This window comes from Echiichthys vipera, assembly GCF_963691815.1.
Source record: "Echiichthys vipera genome assembly, chromosome: 6".
Classification (NCBI taxonomy): domain Eukaryota; kingdom Metazoa; phylum Chordata; class Actinopteri; order Perciformes; family Trachinidae; genus Echiichthys; species Echiichthys vipera.
This window is the reverse complement of record NC_139831.1, coordinates 18769350-18786774: the sequence shown is the minus strand read 5'-3', so window position 1 is coordinate 18786774 and position 17425 is coordinate 18769350. Positions and strand designations below refer to the sequence as shown.

The 17425-nt window shown below is 42.7% G+C and overlaps 2 protein-coding genes across 3 annotated transcripts in view; one reads left to right on the top strand and one right to left on the bottom strand.

The window, feature by feature from the left end:
• Positions 1 to 488: 488 nt before the first annotated feature.
• On the top strand, positions 489 to 6376 carry fgf16 (fibroblast growth factor 16). Of its 2 annotated transcripts, none has more exons than XM_083915684.1 (3): positions 489 to 1303; positions 3025 to 3128; positions 5373 to 6376. In XM_083915684.1, the coding sequence occupies exons 1-3, from the start codon at positions 1000 to 1002 to the stop codon at positions 5613 to 5615; spliced, it is 651 nt and encodes a 216-aa protein (XP_083771810.1). In that variant the 5' UTR covers positions 489 to 999; the 3' UTR covers positions 5616 to 6376. The 2 variants fall into 2 exon arrangements, with proteins under 2 accessions (XP_083771810.1, XP_083771809.1); XM_083915683.1 differs by having other exon boundaries at positions 5370 to 6376.
• A 2579-nt stretch (positions 6377 to 8955) lies between these two features.
• Positions 8956 to 17425, bottom strand: part of atrx (ATRX chromatin remodeler) — a 36463-nt gene continuing 27993 nt past the window's right edge. Inside the window, exons 30-34 of the mRNA XM_083915539.1 lie at positions 16816 to 16965; positions 14934 to 15047; positions 12473 to 12568; positions 12140 to 12268; positions 8956 to 10567 (exon numbers count right to left, since the gene is read on the bottom strand). Of these exons, the coding sequence (XP_083771665.1) occupies positions 10343 to 10567; positions 12140 to 12268; positions 12473 to 12568; positions 14934 to 15047; positions 16816 to 16965 (714 nt within the window). The 3' untranslated portion in view covers positions 8956 to 10342. The remainder of the gene's footprint in view (positions 10568 to 12139; positions 12269 to 12472; positions 12569 to 14933; positions 15048 to 16815; positions 16966 to 17425) is intronic.

The following is a 17425-nucleotide window of genomic DNA, read 5'->3' as shown; positions in this document are numbered from 1 at the left end:
TGATTCCAAAAGCTCATAGAGTCTCTGCAGCACTCAGATTTGAATCTACACGTCATCAGCATTTGGAGTTTCCTTTTTTTTTCTTCCTTGCCAGTAGTACAAGTGGTTAAGCTGCTGGTTTGCTGGAGCACATTGCAAACGTTGTGCAGAGGGGCGAGGAAGCACCTGCTTCCAACAAGGAGGTGGAGAAAATGCTCTCATGAAAACGTCCAGTGGTTGGCACTGACTCTTGTGCAGGAGGTTGGATTGCTCTGAGATGATACACAGGTTATTTTGATAATCTGAAACGTTCTGAAACGTTCGTCTGATGCTTTGTGGTTTTTCTTTTTTTTTCCCTTTCTTTTTTTTTGTTTTGTCACCACAAAAAACATTCATTGTAAATTATGGATTGCCTCTGTGGTGGAGTGGTTGTTACAGTTTATGATAAATGTAGCTTTTCGGCTTTTTTGTCTGCTTCCCTTTGGGTTCGAACGACGGTGATCTTTGCTCCTGCATCCCTGTCGCATTTTAACGCACCTCAAACTGATGCCATGAGTTCCCTGTGCCAGGATCGGTGATGTGGTTTTATCAGACAGCCTCGGACCGCAGTCAGGAGCGCAGGAGCTATGAGAAGATACTTCTGGAGTTGGATTTGCTCGGTCGGGAAGATAGATACAGCTTTACGAAGAGAGCAGTGACACAGTCGTATAGACAGCGGCATCATCAGTGGTAAAAGTTGGACTGAAAGTACACATTCAGTGAGGAAACTGATGCGCGTAAGAAGGGATGCCAGCCAGGCGTGGCTTGTGTTTGAATATCCAATGTGAGAATGCGTGGGGAGTATGTATATAATAGAGTCTTTCCATCTGATAAACAGAGATATCAAACTGATGATTATAGCATAGGGCGATCAATAAACTGAAAGGCACAGCTGCTGGTTATTTGGAGGAGCACGGCGCGCTGGGTACGCTTTGGACTTGTGTAAACTTTTCTCCCTCCTCGAGTCACCGAACATTTTTAATGCCTTCGCTTAATTTGACAGCTGTGCACACAATGGCTGAGGTCGGGAGTTTTCTGGGGACAATCGACTTGGATTTACAAAGCTTTCCTGCACTCGGGAATATGCCCTTACCGGAGCCTCCAGTGGGCTTGAATGAGCGGCTGGGGCAGATTGAAGGGAGGCTTCAGCGGGGGTCTCCGACGGATTTCGGACACCTCAAAGGGATCCTGAGGCGGCGGCAGCTCTACTGCAGGACCGGCTTTCAGCTGGAGATATTCCCCAATGGGACCGTGCATGGGACAAGACAGGACCACAGCAGATTCGGTGAGGCCATTTCCTCTTTTTTAAGTATGAGAAATTAGAAATACTGAAGATTCTGTCAGAAATAGGCCTATAGTTGTGTCATTATTATTGTGATTATTATTCATATTTTATGGTTTTATGGTTTTTCACGGTTCATATTTTTAGTAGTAGGCTAGTAGTAGTAATAACCACCAGAAACTCCTTATATAGCCTACAATTATTTGTCAGAGGTCTAAATGAAAAGGGGTGAACTATGGCCTCAGGGAATCTCGAAAGCAATTATAAATATTCTAAAATGTAATTACAGTTCTGCCATGCTCTACCGTGCTATCACTTAAGATACTTCTCATCGATGTTCATCTAAAACAGTGTGTTTAATTAAGAGGCTTTTTCCTGCAGCGCGTCCCCACTGAATACTCCTTCGTGCGTCACTATCACCTGGCGCGCAGCGAAGCGGAGCCACTCACCTTTATCTGCCAATCCCCGTTGCGCATGGGAGGCAGGTGTCTCTGCCACAAACAAGCAGCGCGTGCGCGTGCAGCGATCGCGGCAACAACTTGGCGCGCACGCGCCGGCAGCTCTGAAGATTTGGTACCATTAATGTAAATGGGGCGAGGTGCGGCTCACGGGAGAACGATAAACAAATGAGGTCAGAGAGGGCAGATACGCATATGTCTCGCGCCTCATGTCCATGCAGTCATCTCGCAGGTGCAGGACGGCTCGCTCGCGGAATAACTCTAAATTAGAGCATGACCACTGCGGAATTCAGGGAAGGTTTAATGTTCAGACTTCAGCCAAAACAAGCCGGTTTACAGGGATGGGTGGTCCGCGTGTTTGTTTCTGGCTTCACTTAGTTTTAAAATACAAGGTCTTTGTCAGAGCTGCAAGGAAGATATGGCTTTGATTAGAGGGATACGAAACACACTCTTCACCCCATAAAAAAAAAAAAAAAATTAGAGGGATCTTCTCTGTCATCCTCTGGCATCAGATGAGGTCGGGGAGATGGGGACCAGGTGGCTGTAAGCTGGCCTCTGCCAGTCAGCACAGCCAGCTGGATCCTCTGTGACGAACCTTTGTATCACAACAGCCAATGGCTTCTAATTTGACCACTTGTTTCCCTGCCATTGAAGTAGGCCTACATGTTCGCTTTACTGTAACTTCCAGTGAGTCAGCAGCCCACTAAACAACTTACCCACATCTCTGCTTCATAAAAGGGACTTCTCACTCTGCGTTAGTAGCCACTGGGAAGTCCAAAAGACAAGATGCACACATTTATAGGCACCACAAGCTTTTATGTTTGAGTGAGTGATGTATGCTTTATAAAAAGCACGCTAGAAATTCAAATCAATCTTTATCCAGTGCATGTGTGTCTTTTCTGCTATGGTCAATGACAAAATAAGTTATTCAGTGGTCAAACAGCATTTGTTTCAACTGTACAATGGAGATGCAAGCTCCTTTTTTTTCTTTGAACATATGGGAATGATAACCAAAAAGAAACATTGCAGGACACAATCAAGCACAAATAAAGCTCCCGAAACCAGTTAACTGGTGCATATTTTTGACTGGTCTGCTGTCACTTGCTGCTGGTGAGAGGTGTCTGTGGGCTTTCCTGACGTTTTTGTTTGTTTGTGCGTGTGTGTGTGTGTGTGTGTGTGTGTGTGTGTGTGTGTGTGTGTGTGTGTGTGTGTGTGTGTGTGTGTGTGTGTGTGTGTGCGTGTGTGTGTGTGTGTCTGTGGCCTCAGGTATCCTGGAGTTCATCAGTCTGGCAGTGGGTCTGGTCAGCATCAGAGGGGTGGACGCCGGACTCTACCTCGGCATGAATGAGAAAGGAGAGCTCTATGGGTCGGTGAGTCAAAAACCTTCTCCTTTCATTGACAACCCCGCCCTCGCCACAGCCCAAGGTCCCATTCACAACAAGTCTGGCACTCGACATGCATGACTTGTTTTGCAGAATGCACTATTTTTCCAGCCACTCTCAGAAAATATATTTTTTTAAACAATATACGTCAGGACTGAGCTATCAATAATACGTTTTCAGGAGCAATCTGAGAGCGTTATCAAGGTTCACGTCTGCTAAGATGGGAAAACTGCAGTGAGACAAAACAAGCGTGTTTCTTTCACAGAGTCTCACATTCTCTGTCACATATTTCTCTCTCCTGCAATTTTTTTTTCTTTTTTCAGTAGGTGGACCACAGAAATCAATAAAGGTCCAACGCATAATTATCAAAAGCAACACTTTCAGATGCAAAATAAGAAAAAGAAAAGAAACTATGCTTGTTTTTTAGGGATTCAAGGAAAAGCTACAGCTTCATAGAGCAAACCAACCTCTTCATTTAGTTTTCACATATGCAGAAATATTTACATATTTCCCCAAAGTGGAGACAGGAATGTTTGGAGTCACTTTGATTGTGTGTGTGTGTGTGTGTGTGTGTGTGTGTGTGTGTGTGTGTGTGTGTGTGTGTGTGTGTGTGTGTTTGTGTGGGTGAATTTGGTGGAGATTACCTCTCTGTGAACAGCTGGACTCAAGTTTGGACTGCAGTGTTCAGTATAGCAGAAATATCTGGTGCTTTTTCACAGTACATGTAGTGTCTAGAGAACATTTTGTTTTGTTTTTTTCCTCCTGGCTGACCTCCTCTCATGTGGTCGGTATCTGGAGACAGAGAGAGGAAAGGGAAGAGATAAAGACAATGAAGGGGAAGTATGGGAGGGTTACCTGTATCAGGTGTCCGAGGGCATTACCTGAGGGCCTCTTAGGGCTCAGACCCCCCCAAGCCCTCACCCCCCGGCCCCGAACATCTCGAACAGACGCTACTTTTTAAGTACGGCCATTATGTTGAAAGTGCAGATATTGTTACTGCGTGCTATCAGAGTCTGGCATCCTGGAGCTTTGACCCTAGGGGAGGGGGTGCAGGTGATGGTGGGAGGCAGTGATTTGTGGGGGTGGGTGGGGGGTAATTGCACACCTGACTGAGTCACCTGACTGACAGAGGGAGCGATGCAGACACGTCTGTCTGGAGCTGAGAGGCCAGGAGGTAGGGGGGGTGGGGGGGGCAGGTAGAAGGGTGCTTCCGTCCCACAACCGTCAGACCTTGACAAGCTTTTGATCCGATGAGGTTTGTGTGTGCGCGCGTGCATGCATGCATCGTATGTGTGTGTGTGTGTGTGTGTGTGTGTGTGTGTGTGTGTGTGTGTGTGTGTGTGTATTAGGCTGGAGCTGGCCCAGTCATGTGCCCTCAGGGCTGTGTTTACAGACAACAGCTCCACCACATAGCCACAGCCAAGCAGAGCCTGACAGCCAATCAACAAAATTGCTGCTGGAATAAAAACCGAGACTCTTGCACAAACACTTAGAACTGTAACGTGTGTTAAGGGGACATACTTACTGATCATGAAATATTTATCTCGCTGTGTAGAGAAGAAGCCACATCCTACTAGCCAAATAAAACAGTTGGACCAAGGGAAAATTGTGGGAGAGACTAGTAACACCCTCGTATGGGGTTCACATGTGGCCTTCGGTCTTCGCCTATACCCCGGACTCGACTGAGGTTGGACCCCTCTTGCTGCATGACTGACTGGTCTTGGCAGGAGAGCAGCTCGAGCCCTGATGTCTCTTAGTGTTCTCGCACACTCACTCAGCCAGCAGCATACTCTCACCTGCTGAACCCACAGCCATCGCTCATGCTGCGCTGTCAGTGAAGACCGAGGCTTTGAGAGCAGTGTGTGTGTGTGTGTGTGTGTGTGTGTGTGTGTGTGTGTGTGTGTGTGTGTGTGTGTGTGTGTAACAAAGCGAGAGAAGATTATACGCCTGTTCTTGTTGCAATTCTCCGCGCACAACTAGAGGTTAACAGGTCTGAGGAATGAGTGTGGGGCGTAAAGTGGAAAGCAGCTTGTAATGACTTCCCCTCTTTTGTCATAATGAGCACCTGCCTTAATGAGTCTCTACTGGTTTTGTTGTGCAGCACAGAATAGGAAGGGTATACGTAAAATAGCATATCAGGAAGAGTGGAATGCAAAGTGTCAATGTCCATCTCAATCTCTACTGCATTATTTTTAGCTTATGACTGATGTGTGGTTTTCTTCCCGGCAGAAGAAGCTGACAGCAGAATGCGTGTTCAGGGAGCAGTTTGAGGAGAACTGGTACAACACCTACGCTTCAACTCTGTACAAGCACACGGACACGGGACGCTTCTACTACGTTGCCTTAAACAAGGACGGCTCGCCCAGGGAGGGCAACAGGACTAAAAAACACCAGAAACTCACCCACTTCTTACCCAGACCGGTAGAGATCGAAAAGATCCCACAAGCGTACAGGGACTTATTCCAGTACAGGTGACCAGTGCTTACACTGGGAGAACCGGTCACTATAAAAGAAGAAGAGAGAGGGGGTTGTTTGGGACCTGGTACAGAACTGTTTATCCTCAGCTCCCTCCCTGAGGTCACTGTGTTTGCGCCTCGGCCCACTGCCAAGCACTGACATAAACATTGTGCATGTTCCTGGATGTCGGTGGGGAAGTTATCTCGTAAAAAAAAAACACCGCATGGACATGGGCGGAGGAGGCCCACATGACTGCCCCAGCTGTGGGGCGATCAATTCAGGTGCCATGTTCTCTCGATAACCACTTTTTAGAGGTAAATGTGTAGACAAATGGTTTTGAGCAGCACTTAGCTGGTGGGGGGTTACTATGAGAACACCAAGAAGAGACTTTTGACGGGAAGCACTGCAGAAGTCACATTGTGCATTTGTCATGCACTATACACAGTTAAATGTAAGAAAGGGCCCATTCCACATACACAGAGATAGATAGGAGAGAAAGAAACTACATGTTTGGGACAGCCTGGTACTAAAGAAGAAGAATGTTTGCGAGGCATAGAACAAACTGGAGTTTTATGAAGTTGTCTTCCAAGTTAACAATGAAAGAGGGGAATAAAATCTCTAAGAAGATGTGTGATGGATGAAAGAGCACTTACTGCACATCCCTGGTCCCAGCTGTATAGGCTCTCTTGGCCTCGCAGGTAATCATCAGAGTCTAATGATCTCATTCATCACATTTAAATAAAATATCAAGCAGCGTCTTTGTAGGAATTGTATGCAAAACTAGCGATTAAGCAAAAGCAAAAGCACTTCTCTGACTGTGGTTTGTAAAGAATTGTGATGGGCTTTTTTTAAGGGTGGTGACTTGTAATGTTCAGCGTCATGAACATTACTAAAGATGCAAGCAGCTGAGGTGTACATATGGGTGATCCTATTTATGAGATGTACAATATATTTATTTTCTACATATAAAGTATAAATATAAATCTATATATTTATTTATTGCAAAGACTTTATTTTGTAATGAACTTGAAGTTATCTGGACTGTAGATTCTACTGAAATTACACAAAAAAACTGCAATGAACATGACAATAAAATTGTCCTGCTATTGAGAACTCATTGTGAGAGACTATTTTTGCTTGGATAAAAATCTGATGTACCAATTAAAACCAGATGTAGAATCTATGTGAATGTTGCATTTCTTTCCTTTTATTTTAAGCCATGCTAGCATAATGACAATCTCAGTCAGTCGGGCTTTGGTCCAGACTGAAATATCTCAACAACTGTTGGATGGATTGCCATAATATTTTGTGCAGACATTTGTGGTCCCTACAGGATCAGTCTCAAAGGTCCCATATTGTAAAAAGTGAGATTTCCATGTTTTTTTTTTAATTAAAAAGCAGGTCGAAGTGTGTAAAGGATACTGTGAAAATATCAGTGACTGTGCCTTTAAATGAGCCGTCGGGACTTCGGTACGGTTGTGATGTCACAACTATACTATATATAGGTAGAAAGTGCTGCTACAGCGTCATTAAAGTCATTCCCCGACTGCAATGATGATGCAGAGACACAGAGAGCGCAGATGTGGAAGACCCGGAAACGCTGACCAATCACAGCAGACTGGGCTTTTTGGGTAGTGGGTCTTAAAGAGACAGGCGCTAAAGCAAAGTCTTTCATACAGGTATATTCAGGCAGACAGTATGAAAAAAATGAAAAAGAAAGCATGTAAACATGTAGAAACTAAAACTAAACTAAACTCAACTAGTAAAAACCAAAATTTCAAGTATAAAACCTGAAAATGATCATTATATAGACCTTTGATAAAACCGGTGATACCTCCAGTCCCACCGTGAGGTTGACATTTCAGGTTTTCACCTGATAATGAACAGACCGATCTTTCAAAAGCCTGAGAGAGATAAGTTGACCGTTATTTGCCGCACGTTCATTATTATCAAAATACCTCAGATGTAATGTCTTTTAAAGCAGTTACTGAATATCCTGAATGCCCTGCTGTCCGAAATATGTAGGTAAGAAGATACAGCACATTTTTTCCCAGAGGAAAACACGATACAATCCCATGCCAATTTGCCCTCATAAACCCGTTACCAAGTAATGTGCACAGACCCTCTCTGTCTCCATAAGGTCTTAGTCAGCCTACATCCACCGTACAAAATCAGATTCCTTATGCAACTGGATCCTGGCTCCTAATTGGCTTTACACATCAGCCTGGATTTAGAGCAGTGATTGGTTGCTCATTGAAGGGGCCTCACAGACTCCACTATAGTGTAGTCTGCAGCCTCAATGGACAGAAACAGCTGCCTGCTGCACAGAGAACCAGCAGGGATGTGCTGCAAACCTGGAGTGGTGGTAATCTGGGGCTGAGAGGGGATGGGATCAACATTTCAACATCTGCAATAGTTGTAATGTTTCGCCACTGGCAGATATCTGTAAGCTGTGAGAGCAAGCTCCCCTGAGGGGTGGGGGGAATGGAAAAGTCAAAGCCATGCAGGGGAAAACCCTGGCAGACTGAGAAATGAAAACAATACCGGGAGAGGGAAAAATAGATGAAAGATTGAAGGGAGAAGAGAGTGGGACAAAAGGCACTTGGTGCGGTGGGTGTGAAATACAGGGACACCGCATCAGGTGTCCACTGATTTTCAGCTGTCAAAAAACTGTTTTAAATTACAGGAAATATTTTTTGCCTTCTCATCAAGAATGAGATGAGAAGATCGATACCACCTTCTTATCTGTGCAGTAGATATGAAGCTGGAGCCATGAGACAAATAGCTTATCTTAGCATAGAGGCTGGAAACAGAGGGAAACAGCTCACGTGGCTGTTTGAAGGTAAAATAAATCTGTCCATGGTTATATAGTTAGTCCTCCAGAGGGCACTGAAATTTTTATTTTAATGTCCAAATTTCTTGCTCAAGACTCAGCTCAAAATCTTGGTAGGAATTCTTAAAAAAACAAATTACTGGGACCCAAACAAGTATATTGTGTCCCTGTTCTGGTGGCCTAGGGTTTAAAAACACTGACCATTAATTACAACGTTCCTGGTTTAAGTCTAAGCTCTGCTGCAGATTATTTCACAGCTCTCATTTCTTCTCAAGTTCATCTGTTAGCTGTCCAATAAAGGCACACAACGCACCCAAAATACTAAGCATTATTTTATTGCCCAATGTTTAGACTCAAATATCATATATATTACTATGCGGTGTATAAGAAAGTTTGTGTTGCTAACCAGAATAATCAAATCTACGATCATCAGACGATGCGAAGGAATAAACTGTAGGTCCTTGGTCAGTATTTCAGTCCTTAAAAACAAATGATGGAAACAGGAGTTGCTCATCCTTTTGGTCACTTTATTAAATGTTATATTAAATACTTATCAAGATAATAGCAGATCAGATTCATGGCAAATCTCGTGTATTTGCCAACATAAGAACATTCTTAGAGGAGGGCAAAAAAGTTTCTCTACATTTATGAAATACACCTTGTGCAAACACAGGAGCCAACTAGAGACGACATCTCTTTGTGTGAGAAATGTACATTTTCCTCTTGATTAACAGCTACACCAGTTTAAGCATTTCAAAGCAAAAATGTGCCAAAGTAGAATACAGGTGTAGCCTGGGGGCCTGCCTGGTGAGACTAGTGTCCAGAAGGCATTTCTCACAAAGCAGAGAACACAAATCAGCCAGATATATAATATGATTTCCTTCTTTACTACCATCAAATTGACCATGGTGGAAACGTATAATTCAAACTTTGACAGAGCGGTAAAGGGGAAACTTTTGGGCCCTCTGATATCTGTCTGAACTGGTTGTGCTTTGTGAGACCCAGTCACTCACCCAAGCTTGGGATCAACACAAGTGGAACATAAACAATGAACAGGACGCACAGTGCTATGCTAGACAACACGTGACAATAAGAATGATGTTACAAAAAAAGGTCATAGGAACCGGCAGGCAGTTTTGAACAACACAAACATTCCATTACCATGTTCAGCGACAACTAATGAAAACAGTTAAGAGCATAATAGAAAAGATTCTCAACAAGTCTCAGAACTTTACAGAGCTTTTTTTTTTTTTTTTTTTAGGAAATGAACATAAGGCCTTTTTTCTGTTTTCATTGACTAATCCCTTTCTTCTATCTCCCAAAAAGAGCAGGACATAGCAGCACCATCGACTGTCTGCTTTGATAGATATTGGTGAAGGAATCTACTGGGGCTAAAAATCATACATAATAGAATCCTGTCACCAACGGCACTGGTCCCACTCAGGTTTAGTTACGTATTTGAAACAGTATAAAAAACTGAGTTTAAATAATAACGCATCCCTCTATTAAGAGAAAAAAAGTAATACAATGCTTAAAACATTGGGGGTAAAATTTGTTTGACCTTAAATAAGGAAAACTGAAGATATAGAACTTGAATAACATTAAGGCGGTATATACATTTTTTTTCTGTTGAAATTCCTAATAGACTCCTTTCACACAGTCATTTATACATTATATTCCACCTTCTCTCAGTGAACTAATACAGAACTGAGAGTCTATCCCACTTGAGGCCCCAGTGGACAGCAGCCTAGTCTCAAAACTACTCCACCCTCTGCTTGGTGCACCAGATTGCTTTGAGCTCTGAGCACTGGTGTCACTGTGTGTTTGTTACAGAGAACTTGGCCTTGCTTGGACTGGCCCACTGGGAGCCAGCTTGCTGAGTGGGAGGGAGGTGAGGATGTGTCCCTCTGACCTACATGCCCTTGGAGGGCCCAGGATTCTTGCCCCTGACTTGATCGGCGCCCAGACCGTGGAGCTGCTGGTAAAGTCCCAGCAGATCCATCTGGCTGAGCCCGCCACCTCCCATCATGCCGTTCTGTATGGCCAGCTGGTTCAGGTAGTTGGCCTGGTTAGCCATGGCCATCTGCTGCTCCTGCACCTTCCTGTTGTTGATCAGCTTCTGCACGAACATCATCAGCTGGGCAGAAACAAACACAGAGGGACAGTTACAATAACTACTAAATGACAAATTTACCAAAGTACCAGGTGAACAACCAAGACCTCACTGCAAAAACTACTGATAAGAGACAAGAAAAACTAAACTATATAAATTGAAATGTGCCAAAAAAAAAACATCACTAAAAAGGTATCATGTTATGGCTTATTGAATTATTAAACTAAATACAAGAGAGCAAATGCTGTGTGTACAAAAAAACAGGTTATTAGGAGAAATATGGTTAAGACAGGAAATTAAAGAAAAATCTACACTACAGCTGTAAAGATGAATCTATTAGTAATCAATTATTAAGATAATTGATTCATCAGAAAAAAAGGCAAGCCTTACTGATCCAGCTTCTTATATGTGACTATTTTCTAGGGATCGACCGATACAGATTTTTTAGGGCCGAGGCCAATACCGGTTTTTTTTCATCAGCCTTAGCCGATGACCGATACTGATGTTTTCGAGCCAGTACGACTTTTGCTCCCTCAATTTACATCATAAAAATTACACAATGATGATGATAAATGTTACGAGGCTCAATTTTAAAAAAAGGAACATGTATTGAACTTAAAAAAGGCGTCTCCAGTAACATGGAGATGCCTGTGGACGCCTGTCTGTGAATAATTCCGGGAAAAAACTATTGGCAGACACAGCAGCCCGCATGGGCCGATACGATACACCTAAAAAACGCAAATATCGGCCGATAATATCAGCAGATGTATCGGTCTATCACTAATATTTCTGTGACAGTAAACTGAATATCTGGGACAGTAAACTGAATATCTTTGATACCTTTTACAGACCGAACTACTAATTGATTCAAATTATGGTTAGTTACAGCCCTGTTCTTCACACGAACTGCAATAACCTGGAAAACTGGAATTTTCATGCAGCTGGTCCTTTACCAATTTTCTGTTAAGTGTAAATATGAAGCTACAACTTAAAGTATTACAGCTTGTTGTTGTAGAGTTAAGCATAGTTGTGTCTCAAGAGATAGTAATTTAATAAGAGCTTGTAAGGGGTCAAAATGAGCTTCATTGGTGAGCTAAAGACCCAAAAACAAATACTAATACTGCAGTCCAATCTTTAGCTTCTGCCGGTACATTTTTTCAGCTCTGACTGAGCAATAGAGAGTAGCTGTGATGTGAAACTAGACATCACTGAGATTAAGATTTTTAAATCTATGAATACAACTGTTGCCATTTCTTGGTGTAATAGACTGAATTACATTTGGGTTATATCACTTTCTGAACTTATTAGACTAAAGAGTGAATGAGCAAATGTTTCTACTGGCTTGGTCATGATGTTAACATTACTAATGAACATTCAATTACATTTTGTAATGTAACATATCTCCTTTAAGCAGAGTCAATAAAATGAAAAGTATCGTGATAAATGATTTTTTCAACACGGCCAATTCTAACAAACTAGGCTATTTTCTTTTATAATAAAAGAGCCTAGTTTTGTCGTAAATTGTTGGCAGCATATATTGTATTATTATATATTTAGTCTTCAGCTACGGTGGCTCGCACACGGAGCAGTTCTTACCGACTGCTGCCTGGTGAGAATGTCCCTGTACGCCGCTTCCCTGCGCTTGATCTCCAGCTCCACACTGGCCTGTCGTCCCAGAGCCATGGACTGGACCTGATTCTCTGTGAGTGCTGGGTTCTCCTTCCACTGTGGGGAGAGAGGATAGCTCAGACATGTTGACCCCAACCACCATCGCAGCTATAATCACACCGACTGCATCATGTTGCAGACCAGTGTCAGAAATATGACTTCATTAAAAGCATTTCTTTGGATAAATGAAGATGAATCACTATGAAAAGTTTGACATTTATCTTCGTTGATAAAATATAGATCGATGATTTAGACACTCACAAGTCTGCCGATAGTATCTTCCAGTGACTCCCGTGTTAAACTCTTCAATGCAGTTGTTGCTTCAATGACTTTCTGCCGTCCCTGGTTTATAAGGTCCTGAACACAAATGAGGACAAAAATGTGAAACGAGACACTAGTGAGCTTTTTGCTAAAACAATGGATACAAAGCTGTGGGTATTCATAGAAAGATCTCTGACCAATTAACAGCTGCAATATTCAGCATTTATATTATTGTGATTGTCATGATGCTTTTTTTTTAAAATAAATGTGCTACTTTGGCTCTGATGCAAACACTTCTCTGTCTGTAATCACCAATCTGTAGTCTCGCCCACAGCACTATCTGATAGCTATTACTCATGACCTATAACCAATCAACAAGGAAGGAGAGTTTGCCTCGAACGGGCATAGACAAACATAATTGCAGACTGGAGCTGCTCTGGTGAGCAAAGAGTTGTGTTTGAAACGCAGCAGATATAGCAGAAGTTGCAATTAGTGTTGCTTTCGTCAACGAAAACGATGGCGAAATATTGTTATCACGTGACAACTATAATTACATATATAATGCAATGTTGTTGACGAATAAAAACCAGACTAAATGTGGTTTACAAAATAAAAAACTATGCTAAAATGTCTCTTCATTTTCGTTGACCAAAACAAGGCGAAATAATGTCGCTTCATCTCATTTAGTCACGTTATTATTATTATTATTTTGCAGTTTTTCGGTTTCCTTTGTCTCGCGTCTGGGCGACATCACTTTCTTAATCCCCACACACGGCATTATTATTATTAGATTCAGAAGATGCCGCTGCTGTGGGTTAGCGTTAACAACAACTAAGAAAGAAAAATGAGAACAAAGTCTGAGACTGAGAAAGGGACTGATGGCCGGCCAGCCGGGGATTGTCTTTGGGAGAAAAAGAAGAAACAACATTTGGTAACACTTTAATTACATAGACGTGGAAAAGAAAACTGAATGTGTTGTGGAAAAAGAAAGGGAGAAATGCGACAACAAAATCACAGGAAAAAACACCATGAGACATCTCAGGGCATCCCATAATAACATTTAGGTAAGTCAAGACATTAACGTAACGATACTTTTTGTTTTAGAAAGCTCATGCGATGTGCCAATTCATGAGGCTAAGGTTAACGTTTCGGATTTTAACGCTAGCTTTAGACGTTAGCCACCGGAGCTGAGAACAAATGTGTGTGACTAGCGTGTGTGTGTGTATATTTGTTTGAGAGAGACGTGGGTTAACGTGTGTGTGAGTGTAAAGTGTGTTTTTAGTTCCTACCTGACTGACTCAATCACTCTATAAGTGCACTAAGCTTCCCTTGTTGGCCAAATACTTTCACTAGTTTTGTTTTTCACAGAGCAAATCACACTGAACTGAATTTGGCATCAATATGTTTTTGAATGACTTCTTCTAGACCCATTCATGCATGTTAACAAAAGATATTTGCATGGGTTTGGCTAAAAGAAAATGTTTGTTCCATCAATACTACTAGGTACTTTCATTATATTGATTAAATATAATTGCATTATTAAAAAGAGACTAATATACAATTTTTGTTGACTAAAACTAGACAAAAATAGTCATGGACAATTCTGAATAAAGACAGAAATTCTCAGAATTTTAGTCGACAAACTTGACTAGACTAAAAAGAATATAACCGTGACTAAAACTAATAAAAACTAAAATGACAGCTTGACACAAAGACTAGAATAAAACTAAAAGTAAAACAGGCCCCAAAAAGAACACTAGTTGCAATAAACACAACCATCTCCGCTACAGTTGCAAAAACAGTGCCAGTGTTTCTGCAGGTAACATTCTTTTCAAGCAGCATTTCATTCACTAGACGTATATATTGTGGCTCCCCTGATGTGTCAGCTGTCACTCTATTGTGACTGTGTCCGTTTGTAGAGTCTGCAGTATAGTTCATACATTTCAATGAGCCAGAGAATTATAGAGTAACAAATCAGCTTCATGATCAAAGAATATTTTTGTATCACATCTACACTTCAGTCCATGCTCCCTCAGAGAATTATCACCAAAGTGCAGCTCTGTAGAAATGATTTCAGCTCCCTGTTCTGAGTTTTACGGCATGTATGTTTTCGGTATCATTTGGCCTACAGGCTGCGGATACCAGCAAAAAAAAAGACTGATATATCGCTGCAACAACAATTTCTTACATGCCATGATAACGACTGAAGCGAGTATTCAGTATTTTTTACAATTGACTTCCTTATTAAGAAAAACAAGTTACCACATATAAATAACTGCTGCCCCGGACATGGAGTATTACAAACTGTTGGATGGAGGAGTGGGGCAGAGTTGGGAAAGCCAGCTACTAGACTGTTGTCACAATTAGCAGTGGGGTCTGTGGAATGTGGGGCGCCGTGCCGTGGGGGAAGGAGAGGGAGGAGTACGGGGCAGGAGAGGGGCATGTGGAGCTCATTACTTACCTCCAGCTGCTGGTTGGTCATGGAGGCCAAAGCCGCCATGTTGAAGGAGAAGTAGTTTGAGGTGCCCATGTCCATCTGGTATGGTGATTGGAAGTTGGTCCTCATTGACACACCCTAAGAGATGAAACACAGAAAAAGTGGAGGCAGCCAAAAGAAGAGCAGGATTAATACACTTCAATTGGCCAGATGTTAAGAGCCACCAAAGGCATGATGGGAGAGTCTGTATGCCATAACTGTGGTTGGCCAGAGACAACATTTCACTTCACCCATCAGCCTCATTCACACTGTGACTGGTCCAGCTCTTCTCTTTATGTTCAGTTAGTAATGTTGACAGCAAAGCTTTCAACTCTTAACACATAACTTGTTTCACTCTGCAGGAGTGACAAGTTTCCTGGAATTGGCCTGTTCCTGTTGTATTAGACGTGTGTGAGAGAAGTGACCTGAAGTAAACAGTCTTGTCCCAGTAAAGACCAGCAGGATGCCGAGGTTTGTGTGTAATTGAGCCTGTGCTACAGATGGTTTTCTTGTGCCCTGTAATCTGGCCATCCGGTATGTAGGGGTGTGTGTGTGTGTGTGTGTGTGTGTGTGTGTGTGTGTCTGTGTGTGTGTGTGTGTGTGTGTGTGCGTGCGTGCGCGTGTCAGTGGGGGATCTTTGGACCTGGTCAGAGTGGCAGGTGTGCAGGCCTAAACAGTACAAAACCTCAAAACCACAGCGCACATTAACACACACACACTCTCTTCACTTTTGGTTTGCTATTAACAAACAGTCACTCTTGGACTTGAGCTGCATTCTCAGATGCTCTGCAGACTTCATTCATCTTCATTCAGACAGACACAAAATCTAGACTTAATTTCCAAAACCAAAAATTTATAACATGAGCCTCTCTAGGCTTTGCACTGAGCTGAAGTCATCCCAGTGATGCTGAGGGCTCCTGGGATCAGTTTAGTTTTGGGCGCCTGATCATGTTCTCACAGTTTTTCCCATTTCCTGAGTTGCAAATCTGATATTCATACACATAGCTTTCCCTGGCCACCGCCGGCTAACCCTTAAGTTGTGAAGACATTAGCAGAGGCCGGGTTATGTTCCAGTTGTTTCTCTGACAAAGTATACAACAGCCTCTTGTGGACGAAAGTGATTACTTGCGCATCTTAAGTGTATGACAGATTGCAGTGATGCGAACGTAACTGAAATCCTCACATTCGACCTTAGCGCCACTGGCTGTTTTTTTTTTTGCAGTGACTGGGAACCCTCTCTCTCTGAGGGAAAAGCTGCTTAAGGCACACAGAGAGGAGGAGGGAGAGTGTGTTGGAAAAATAATCGTTAGGCTGAATTAGAATCTAGGATTACAAGGGTGGGTGGGTGCTCTCTTACAACCCCCGTCAACCACACCACCCTAACCCCCCATGCACTTCTCCAAATAAACCCCACTAATTGCCCATTGATTTGTCTCACAAGTAAGGAAAAGAGGGAGGAGACAGACTAAAAAGAATATAACAAGAGGGAAAGAGAAAAGGGTAAAGAGTGTAACACAGATAAAAGAGGAGTCCCTAACCCTCTGCAGGCTTACGTACTTACAGTAATACTGAATCTGCTTGGGCGGCCTCAGTTACTTGAACACATCACTAGCCTGATGGTGGGCCATAATGACGATCACAGTAGTAGGGGGGGTAGGCCCGGTCATCTGCGTACTCTACGTGATAAAAGGATTGTATAGATCCAACACTAGCTCACATCTTGAAATGTCAGTGGTGCCTCACTTAGCTCACCTTACACTTTGATGATTTGGAGAACGAAGGACACATGGGCTTGTTTGTAACTTTGAAACTGGTGGACATGCCACAGTGTAGCATGCATGTTTGTGTGTTTTTCCCAATAGTCTACCTTTTTCTCTGCTTCATACTCTGCCCAGGCAGCCTTGCGATCCTCCTCACTTAGGGCTTCCTCCTCCTTGTGGTCCAGCAGGGAATCGTGTTCATGGTAACACATGATCTGGTCCTTATTGTTCTGGAGCATCTCAGCCAGAAAGGGATCCTACGAAAGATGACAAAAGACAGACATGGTCACAGTGACTTCAAGGTCATCATTGAAGGGGAGGGAGAGATAGCTCTGAAGAAGGTGAAGAAAGACACACTGGCTAGCTGAGTAATAGAAGTTAATATATATTTAGCATAGCAATAACAAGACAGGTTCACAATATTTCAAGTCTGACTTAAAACAAGTCAGGTGACCATATGAACACCGAAACAGCTTTAACTTTGATACTGTTATTCTTCCCATCCATTCTGGCCATTAAAAGATCCCCTCCAATGTAATGTAAGGGCGTAAAGGGGTGGATGATTATCTCGGAGCATGTTTACAGTGTTTGACCCTTTGCGGTCACTTTTTAACGGCTCACTTTCCAAATTGGATATCAAACTTCAACAACAACTCCCTGGTCATTTTGTATATAACTAAAATGTTCCCACACTGCATATTTATGGCTCTATGGGTA